The sequence below is a fragment of the Poecilia latipinna genome, unplaced genomic scaffold (genome assembly GCF_001443285.1).
Source record: "Poecilia latipinna isolate Pla-1442-1.1 unplaced genomic scaffold, P_latipinna-1.0 Scaffold2433, whole genome shotgun sequence".
Taxonomy (NCBI): Eukaryota; Metazoa; Chordata; class Actinopteri; order Cyprinodontiformes; family Poeciliidae; genus Poecilia; species Poecilia latipinna.
In genome coordinates this window covers 13,022-24,314 of record NW_015115049.1, presented here as the reverse complement: position 1 = coordinate 24,314, position 11,293 = coordinate 13,022, and the positions used below count along the sequence as shown (strand labels likewise).

At 39.1% G+C, this 11,293-nt stretch overlaps 1 protein-coding gene across 2 annotated transcripts in view; it reads right to left on the bottom strand.

Annotated features, from left to right (window-relative positions):
• LOC106937766 (sodium/calcium exchanger 3-like) overlaps window positions 1-10,111 on the bottom strand; it is a 42,423-nt gene extending 32,312 nt beyond the window's left edge. For both annotated transcript variants that reach the window (XM_015019437.1, XM_015019438.1), the window contains exon 1: window positions 9,823-10,111. In XM_015019437.1, coding sequence (XP_014874923.1) covers window positions 9,823-10,096 — 274 coding nt within the window. In that variant the 5' untranslated portion in view covers window positions 10,097-10,111. The remainder of the gene's footprint in view (window positions 1-9,822) is intronic.
• Between the last annotated feature and the right edge of the window lie 1,182 nt (window positions 10,112-11,293).

Genomic DNA, 11,293 nt, shown 5'->3' with positions numbered 1-11,293 from the left:
ATATATATATATATATATATATATATATAATGCTAATATAAGCAATGCTAAGCCTGGTGGGGGCACAATTAAAACCTGGTGGCCCCCCAGGGGAAACCCTGTCATGCATGGACAGGCGTTGTCTAGTTCAAACACTGTGCTGTGGTGGTGCCTCAGTGCAAGATACCACTGTAAGTAGTGCAGTGTCTTCACGGTCCACTGAATCAATATTATATGTGATCCAAAGTCTGACCATTTGAATCCCAACAGCATGATGCCAGAAGTAATGTCAATGTTTCTAAACGACATTGGCAGCAGTAGTAGGTTTGGTCCTTCTTCCACCACATACCAGTGGCAGCTCAGAACCTAGATGTATTATTAAACTTGATGTGACACCATTTGTCATTCTTCCCCTCCTTCTGTTGGGCGCACCATTCCAAAAGTAGCCGTCTGTGGTCTGGTGTTAATGACATCAGAGGACCAGAGCTGTTAAAATGTAGTCCAGCTATGACATGGGGTGCTGTGATACAAATGTCTGGTTCCTTCATGATGTGTAGATGTCCTCGTTTACATGTTTGTCCCCATTTCTTGGCAGTGTTACATCTCTGCACCGCAAATGTGTGGACCATCTGTCCACATGCAACCCCATAATGCAACCCCTATTAAACTCTGTTAGGAGCTGGTGATTCTGTGTCCAGTGAGGCATCCTGTGACCTTCATTAACTGTTCAGACTGACCAACTTTTACGCTTCATTATTACTTTAATTGGGCTACCGTACTTAAGGTCTGCTACCCTAAGTACAGATCTGCCAGTGGATGTCGTAGATCATCTTCATTTTGGGCCACATCAAGATAATGAAAAACTGTTGTTTTTCTTCTATTTGATTTCATCAAACATTTAAGTGATCACCAATCACGGTCACTCAAGGATTTTTTTCTGATCTCATTTCCTCCTCAGAGGCGATGGCTCTTCTCTATCCTTCCAGTTTTTAATAACGTGTGGACAGTTCTCAACCCAATGTTGGCAGTTTCTGCAATCTCCTTAGATGTTTTCTCAGTTTGTTACCAACAATTATACCTTTCTTAAGTGGAGTAGCATATTTTCCAAGTCCACAGGATGTGTCTTTACACACGATTGTTTAAAAAAAATGAGAAGTTAATCATTGCATCAGGTAGGGTTAAGTAACTTGTTGCTATGGAAGATTGTTATCTATGCAGCAACTATCCATACCTATTAAATTCAGTAATTTCTAGGTATCTGACTCTTCTGCACTTTCCACATGAATTTATTAAAATTAAACTGGCTTTAAATACTTCATCCCAATACCAAAATCTATCTTTGTTCATTTTTGGCTTTTGCATAAGTGAGATGGCGAAATGAGCTGAGGTCTAGGTTCAGGTCCCTGAATCGCTTTCCAACAAGTGGGAAGAATATGGCCCCAGCTGCAGTGAGCGACAGCTGGTTCCCATCGCTCACCCAGCAAGGTCTCCCTTATGCTGTCACTTACAAAACCAAGGGCACAGCCTGAAAACTGATGGCAGAAGCACCAGGAGACAGGAAAAACGGTAGGTATCAGCAGATTAGAGTCGTCTTTGTGTCAGTTCCTAGGGTAATAACGCATGGCATGGTAGGAGCATCTGTGTAATGATGCTTATAATGATTTGCTTGTTAAAGTACATATCAGGCCTATAATGACCAGGGTTGAATTGAAGCCCGCTTGAAATGTGTCATTTGATAAGCAAATGACTTTTACCGCAAAGAAATCTCACTTGCTGTGTTCGTCAGGGCTTTAGCTGCCTGATCTTGTAAAGTATGAAATGTATCATTTGTAAAAACATAAGATTTGGAAGCGTTAAGGTGCTCCACTTTGAACTATTTGCACATTCAAAGTCTCCTGGGGCATCTGTAATGGCTAATAGGGCTGGTGATAAGGAAAATGAGTCTTTATCTCAGCTCAATTAGGCAGATAATTGATTTAATACTGGTCATTTAGGCCTTCCAGGAAAGGACTGAGCATCCCCACATGCAGTGTTTCAAAACAGAGCGGGCTTTTTGTGGCTAACCTCACAAGGGTGGATAATTACAATCTCGACTGAAATCACCTAAACTGATTAAAAGAAATGGGTAGGACGTGATTCTGTTAATAAATTATAGCTTCACTTTTTTTGTCTGTTTATGCCAGTTGTACTGTGAAGTTCATTTCCAATTGATTGTTTGAACATCAAACATAAACCTTTGTGCTTTGTATCATTATAAAAGCGTATTACAGCCATTGTACACAGTAAAAAGGAGTACATTTTTGGCTACAAAACTTAGAAATTTTGAGATTACTATCAGAAATAATAATGACATTTCTGAGCTCCAAATGAAAACAAAATTGATAAAAGAAAAACCAGAAGATTTTAGATTAATTTCAGAAATGTTCTAGGAACAAAACCTGGAAATTTTCTTCATTTCACAAGTTTAAATTTTTAGGTGTGTGGCCCAAATGTACTTTTTCCCCCCCTCTATCTACAATAGTCCTAATACACCACCTTAGATCACTGTCCTATACAACCCAAGTTTCCTTGAGCTCAAGTTTACAAATTGATGGATGCACACATCTCTTAAGGATTTTTTTTTCTTGCCCAATGGCCACTGGAAATATCCACCAGCCTCTTATTATCCTGCACTGACAACTTATTTTTCTAAATGCTGTTAGTTTTACGCTACATCTAACATAAAACATCGCTTTCCAAAAGATCTAGTTCTGCCTCGTCAGTTTACAGGATATTTTCTTGGACAAGATTGAGATATTTTTTGGCACAAGTCAGGCGGACCTCATCTTCTTTCCCGTCAGCAGTGGTTTTCGCTGCCATGGATGGCATTTTCTTTCTTCCAGTCTCTCTGTTGATGTTGAATCATGAACGCTGACCTTAGCTGAGGCAAGTTTGGCCTGCAGTGCTCTAGATGTTGATCTGGGTTCTTTTGTTATTGATATGACTGACTCTGTTTCTCCCCAAGGCTTGATGTTTTGCCTTTTCATCCCTCTTCGTGGTGTCAGAGAGGTTTGGCTTAAATCAGATTTTACAGTTCTGGGATCAGTCAATGCCTGGTTGTGGCTAGTAAAACTAAATTCCACTAGAAGTCATACTTCACACCCAATTGTTATGAAATAACCAGTGAAGATCATATTTGATTAGTGCAACTGATATTGTTTGTACAATATAAACGGACCCCATGCCCTTGCCATTGAGTACTTTCAATCAATATAATAATGTAACAGGGTCATTTCAAAATCAATTCCCTCTGTTGTAGATGATCTAAAGGCCTGCAATCTTAAAATCCATCTGTGCTTGTTTCCTTGCTTTGTCTGCTGCATTCCTCCACAATATGACTCACTGCTCATTTGGAGGTAATGAATGCATGTGTGAAAGAGGACTGTGAGAAAGGAGCCGGTCAGGCTCAAACAACAGCATGTGAAGTGCCCTCAGAAGCCGCGAGAGCTCCTTCTGAGAGAGGCAGCCGACGGGTGGCACATTTCCCAACGGCAGGCGTGATTTGAATGGAAAGTGGCAGTGGGAGATGGATTACCACAAGGAGCGGGCTGGGAGGGGACTTTAATCCTACAGCCATGCATACACAAACACACCAACGCGTGTACGTGATCGCCTATAACGTCCATCCAATATGCCCGAACATGCTCTCCGATGCAAGGCATGCTTCCTTCTCACCGCAGTTCAGTTTTTAGCTGTGTGCGCGCGATGGAAAGAAACGGACTGAAACCAACAAGACAAAACCCTAAACATGAATGAGGACAGTAGTTTTTGCTGTGTCTACCTAGTAATCTCCACTGCCCAATACATCCTTATCTCGTCTTTGAGTTTTTAGCATCTCAAGAGTTAGAGCTGTCTCTTCTCTCCTCTATGCAACCTACTATTGCCAGACCTAAGATAACAGGTTCATTTCCATCAAGTGTGTGTACGTCTGATGCCAGAAGAATGACTTGTCTGGGGAAAGTTGCCTTGGAGGCAATTCAATACTTTGAAGGGTAAAATTTTGATTTTATTGTGAAGTACTTCTAGGTAGCCCCTCTACTTGTGATTCTGGTCTTTATGGAGAAAAGCTGAAAACTAGTATTGGACACCTAGCAAAAAATGTTCACCCCCTTGGTTGTTTTTATCCTTTGTCTTGCTTTTTCAAATAATGATACACAAAATCTGGTTCTTTTGTCAAATAAAAATGACAAAAAACAACTTTAAAGTCAAAGTGAAAACTGATTTCTATGAAATAATGATGAATACAAATGTGTATAATGAATGAAGTGACTGACGTGATGCGAAAGAGGTTTAGCAAAATTATGTTTGTAACCTCTCGAAGGTCCAATCACTGCTTAATCAGCATTTTTGGTTACCACTGTAGCATCAAGATAAAAAACACTCCAAGCAAGTAATAGAAAAAGTTATTAAAAAGGATAAGTCAGGGGATGGATGCAAAAAAATCCTAAAATATTATCCCTCTTCTTAATAAATCTAATTGAATTATTAATTAATTAATTTTTTTTTTTTTTACATTTTCAGGTTGACATTGGGAAACTGTTTTGCACATATTTACTAGAAGTGCCAATATGTGTCCATCTTTGCATTTCACTGCAGCATGAGAACGGGGACACAATTCGAACAAATGCAGCAAAATGCCTCTAGGACGGCTTTCAGCCAACGGATGTGTCAGAAGTCATAACTGAATATGGTGTCTGAGTGGAGAACACTTCAGCTGGATACTTGCTGACACATGGTCACGAACTGTGCCTCTCTACTTCAGGGATCAGCTCTTTACACTTTATTGTCCAAGTGCAAACTGACTGGTCTGGTGTCTTTGTGTTAAAACTGAGTTGCATTTCTATATCAGGCTGTAGGCTCAGTTGGACTCAAGAAAAGAAGCAGGTCATGGAAAACTTTCGCTGTTGTTTGTCGCTCCCTGCGTCGAGTCATAATGCACCTCTGTGAACTAGGAAACCTTCTGAGGCTTTTATGTCAAAATAGGTAGTTCGACTAATCTGCTTTATGTAATAGTAGCGCATAAAAATGTTCAGATTAATCGCATGCATTAACGCGTTAACATTGACAACCTGTTTAAATCTTCACACGTCTTTCCATAAAGTTCTGTACTGTCGTCAAACAGGAAAGCGGCTCGTTCAGACTCGGCTGTACTGGGTTGCATCAGCAGCAGAAGTGGCTGCTATAACCACCTCACTGGAAGTGCTAATGGTATTGACCACTTCAAGAGAAGTTAGAGAAGGACATTGCTGGAGCTGGCAGTAAACATCTCGAGACTGACAGGTCAGGGTGACTGCTGCCTTGATTGCTTTCATTACTCGCACATTGTCCAAAATCAGACCTGCCAGCCTGGGACTCAGTCACATCTGCCAGAATCTGCTCCGAGAATCCCATCCCATGAACAAATCGGGAAAAGTTTCGAGGAGTGATGTAACTGACAGCAATAAACCCCAGACAGATCAAACAGCTAAAGTACGATCTGATAATTACTTTCCCCTCTTTTCAGTTTGATCTTCTCTCCAAAGAAATAGTCAGTATGTAAACAACAGTTAATGCGGTTGTAATGACAGAGTCGCCTGCTGATGTAAGAAAACTGGAGCGAGGCTATTTACTATGATGGAAACAAAGACTCCGATATAATATTCATCATTCCTGCCTCTCCACTTTGGCTTTAATAAGGAGAAAAACAAACCCAATCAGCTGCAGATCACTGGTTTTGAACAACAATGTGATTGCTACATTATATCGAAAAACTATAAAACCATCATATCATTCATTAATGCAATAAAGGAGTAATTGCAAGAGAACAATGTGCGCGCGAGTCTAATAAAGCGTCTTCTGTTTCTTCTAATGTGGCATCAAAGCGATTTCATCAGCAAAGACACATTCATAAAATATGATGCTGCACAAAAAGAGCTTTTTCATTACCCTCCTCATCGTATATAGTTTAAACATTCATTACCTAAATCAAACATTCATTACCGTCTGCATTTACAAAGTAAGTAGACGTATCTCATGTAATTCTCTGCAAATATTGGGCTTTCATTAGATGCACAGCAGTGTTGCTCTGCTCCTACAGTTGAAATGAGTAACATTTTAATCATTTAGTAAAATAAACCTGCATGTAAATTACGGCTGGGACAGGAAGGTCTGGCTCTGAATGAGAGGGATGTCCCCCAAGGATATTTTATTGGGCATGAGTAATATTTGTGCAAATTAAAAACGGAAAACAATTTATGATAGGCGTTACAAAACTTTGTTAAATATGGATTCCCTCGTCCCGATCGGTGGAATCTACGTAACAGGGTCTAATGCTGCATGTAATTAATCTTCAAGGTGGCTTTTTAAAAAAACATATGTAGACCTTTATATTCATTTCACAACAAAAAACATAGAAATGAACAGAAACATTGAAAATGAAAGCATGTGTCAAATTGTGCTGAGTTTGGACTAAAATAAGAATTTGAATCAAACTAACTGCGTTCCCATTGACCACAATTGCGCAATTTGACATTTTAAAAATTAATTTGCTCAATCAATCAATCAATCAATCAAGTTTACTTGTAAACCATATTTCAGCAACAAGGCAGTTCAAAGTGTTTTTCATCATAATGGAAACAACAGTTTTGAGAAAACTGTGGTATTTTTGGACGCATCAAAATTGGTTTATTTTTATATTATGTTCTTTTTGCATCACTTGAATCACATGATCAACAACCAGACGTTGCCACTGGCGCAAACCATAAAGAAGAAGATGACTGGAAGTAGTTGGAGGACCATGGCAGTGGCATGTTTTCAATGACTTAACACATGAACAAACTTATTCATGTGTTATTTTAATTGCATTTGTTACTTAATGGAAACACCCCAATTGCGACATTGTGTTTTTGTGACACATTTTGACAAAGTTTTGCTCACATTTGTAATGAAAACACAGCTAGCGACATAAAAGGCCAACTCAGAAGGACGATCAAAATAAAGAATTTGGCTAAACAAAATTTACACAAACTAACTTCACCGTCTTCATGCTCAGAGGTTAGGAAGAGGGAAAAAGTGTTTCCTGGCCAGAAACTGCTCAGTAAGGGCTCACAACAGGAGCATCAGTGGTGAGAGAAGAGAAACCAGTGACCATGTTTCACTTTGGGTGCATGTTGCAGACTTCTACCTGCGTACCCCACATGCTTCATCTCATTAAAGGTGAACAGTGAAAATCCAGATTTAAACATTGAAGAACATGTCCATAGGTGTGCAATTAGAAAAAAACACTCCAAAAATAAAAATAAAAATGTAGCAGTAAACTCAAACTNAAGTAGCTGGCAAAACAAACTGCTTCACTGCAGCTGCAGGTGCGAACACGTTTAACCCTAAAGCAGCACCACCATGGAAAAGCTGGATAAGATCATGTTTTAGGTTCCCAAAGATGTACATCTTGACAAATTCTTGTTTGTTGAGTCAGGATTTTACGTTAATTACTACATATAGAATGGATGCACCAGTTTCTAAGGTTGCAGATCTAAGTGATTTCCAATGTACCTAAAACTGGAGCGTGTGAAAAATAAACACTGCAAAGAATTCTGTCAACTAGTGAGTAAATGGAAGTGAATGAAAGGCTCCTGTAACTCATAGCGACTCAAAGCTCTGTGTTTCATGCATCGATTAGCTACAAACAGGTCTTGCAGGGCATTCTGAAAAGAAAGAGACGGAAAAAAAAAAAAAAACAGCATACAAAGGTTCAGTTTCTTTCCCCTCAAAGCGTCTGACCCCTGAGACCGGACTTGACCACTGGCATGTATCCTGCACAGCTTCACCTGTCGTTACCCATCTTTATCTTGCACTCTGTCTGAACAAATCGCTTAGCTTACTCCTCCTCTACACCTTTACTGTCTCCAACAATTCAACTCAAGAACGCTGCGGGCAACTGTACAATTCAGAGTGGATAAGAAAAAAAATAACAAAAACACAGATATTTCCAGGACCATAAATGGGAGCAGAGTGGTTTATACTGCTTGATTATTATTTTTAAAGTGCACGTTGAGCTCAATGGCAACAGGAAATCCTGACACGTTTGAAACTATTTTCTGTTAACCAATGATTAGCTGGTTAGCAGCAATCTCTTTTTTGTTTGTTTTTTTTTGGTCGATGAATCACCAATACCTAGGCACAAACATGTTTCAGTAATAGCCACACGCTTCAGTCGGAAGTTGTAACGAAGCGACTGAGAGAGTTAACTAGTTTCAATATCAGTGAGGTGTTTAAAAATTGCACAAGGATGAAGTTTGCAGAAAGGAAACTGGGCTAACTCTGGAGTACGTCTTCCATTCATTAAGGCTCCCACTTCTGAACAGGCATAGATAATTCAGTGGACAACAGGAAGGCTAAATGTATCGCAGCAAAGTTTCTTTTTGTTCCTCTGAAAAAAAATCTGAAGAGTTGGAAAGGATCCGTCTTACCTGAGAAATACACAGTTTGGTGTTTACAGTTTCTAATGCTAATGCTAATTACTCTGTCTGTAATGGAGTCAGTGTCGTCTCCCACATACACACACCATTATAGACATATAATGTTTCGAATTCTGGCAATTATTTAATTTATTTCTTTGAAATGAATAGGAACTTTCTAAACCCAGCTTCACACTTTATAAAACCAGAAATTGGATTAGGCCATGAAGTTCTGATCGGTGCGTCCCACCCACAGTATTAACACATCAATCAACTGCATGTTCCCCAACTACTACCTGTATCAAGAAAACTAGAGAACTATTTCTGTTTTCTTTTATGGCCAGTGCCATATTTTGTAAATAAAATTAAATTTTGCTTAATTTTGAACAAGTAAAATGACAGAGGGAAAAAAAAAAGGAAAAATAATTTAAAAAGCAAAAAGTAGCACAATAGCAATTGAGCATAAAAAAAAAACAAATCTTCAGTCAGAGGTAGGAAGATATTAAATCCTATCCCCTGTTGTCTCATCCATATGTCTCACATTGTACAGATTTTACACATCTAAATTTTTACTCTTTCCTAATTATAACTGTACAATTAATTTCCACCATAATAGACATGTGAAAACTGTGATGTGCTTTTGCATTCGTGGCCAATTAATACATCCAACTGCCTTCAAAAGTCATCTAGTTAGAAATATTTTCTTGTCTGTATACAAACCTTAAAATTAAGTGAATAATAATAGTAATAAATGAAATCAGTTAAAAAACTTTATTTTCTAACGTCTATATCTGATACTAAAGTTTCTTTTTAATCTGAAACATCATACAAATACAAGGACAAATACTTTTATTGTACTTCTCTCTTTAGCAGGATGCTGTACAATATGAGTATATTAAAATAATACTTCATAGCCTGACGAAACTACTAGTTGGAGTCTGATGAATCGTTTCTCTCGCTACTAAAAAAATGAATGAATAATCCTTCCTCAGCAGAACCAGTTTATAGCATTCATCAAGGACGCTCTGGCTCTGAAGTTATAAATAACTCCTGCATGTTTCTATATAACAGCGTCTGCCTGTGCCTTATGAAGGTGACGTCTGGGCTTTCTGTTTGCTTTCTTGTGCAGATGCTGATGGCGTCTGAGGGAGAAACTGTGGTGCTGGGGGGGGGGAAAAAGTGATTTTACCACGGCGGGATTGTGAAAGAACAGAGTTGTGAAGGAAACCTTGTGTTAGAAATACAGGAGGATGGCAGAGAAACAGAAAAGAGGGGCTGAAATGAGGCAAATGGAGGCCACAGCAGTGATAGTAAAAGTAGGAGAGTAAGACACAGAGAGAGAAAGAGAGACAGAAGTCGAGTACTCCACCTTTCTGCAGACTCATGTCTACCATGCGAGGCTCAGCCAGCTCCAGGAAGAAGTTCTTGTTTTTCTCATACTCCTCATCGTCAATAATTTTCACGTGAACAAACTTGCTGCGAGAGGGGGGAAACGACAAAGGACAGGGTTTTTGCGAAAGGCAGGGGAACAGAAAAAAACAAAAGACAGAGAAGGGGAGGAGGGAGAGAGAAAAGAAGAGAAAGGTTAATTTGCGATGGAGGGACACGGGAAGTGCGCTGTAAGTTGGATTAATAATCAGCATGGAAGAAAGGTTAGACGGCGAACGGTCGGCTCGCTCTGCAGCAGGCCTGTCAGTCAGCCGTCAGACATGACATGTAGGGCTGCTAACCTGCGAGCTCATTGGCCGGCGCTGGTGTCATGACAACCACATTCATCACTGCATCCAGCACAAGTGGGACATGAGTAAAAACCCGTCCATGGCAGAGTGGACGGCAAACCAAAATGAACTGAAAACACGAGCTTCTAGTCAGTCTGGCTGTGAACGGTGTACAATTTATTTATTTTTTTAGTCACAAAAAGTAAATGCCACAGCGCCTTGCAAAAATATAATTTTCACACATCACAAAATATTTTGCTGGGATTTTTTACGCGGTAGAAAAACAGCAGGTGGCTCATATTTGTGAAGTGGAATAGAAATGATACATGGTTTCACTTCCTAAAATAAAAATTGAAAAGTGTGAGTTGATTTTTTTTGTGAACATTCTCAAAACCTTCAGTGAAGTCTTTTATTTTTACAAACTAATTTTACACAAATTTTCTCTGTTTGAAATCTCTATTTCAAATGTAAAACTAAAAGTAAAATGGAAAAAAAATAAAATAAAAAAAATAGGAATAATAAAACATTAAAAAAAAAAAACTTTTCATTTTCATTACGAAGTTCAAAGTTCCAGAGCATTACCTGTCATCTGTCCTGGTGAGTTTGGTTTCTCCATAGTTAAGCCAGTAGCAACAAAATGAAGCCTTTTTGCCAAAGAGGTGCAGAAATATAAAGTTAAGATTATAATAGCTACAGCTATCAGCTCTGTTCAATTTTGTCCCATTAAAATCAAGCCGTTGTGGCGCTAGTTGCATCTCCATAAATTGCGGCAATTGGAATAACAAAAATAAATTTCCTTAATAGAAATTTATTTTGAACACGAGATTTTGAAAAATCTCATGTTTTTTGATTTTGATTTGATACTTTAAACCATTCCACCTGTGCAAAACACCTGGGTGGACATAGCACTGCCTTTGAGGACGCAGCTCCTTCTCCACGACTCCCCCACTCAGCTCCTTCAGACTAGTCAGCAGCAATTAGCAAACACCTGGTGGAACCGCGCGTCTGCTGAGCTCATCATAGAAGCTACTTCTCAGTCCAATACTGGTAAAAATGCTTTTAGAGGGTTAATAGAGGAGCGATGTCTTGACTTTCTCAAGGTGGAAGTTTCAGAAAGAGCAG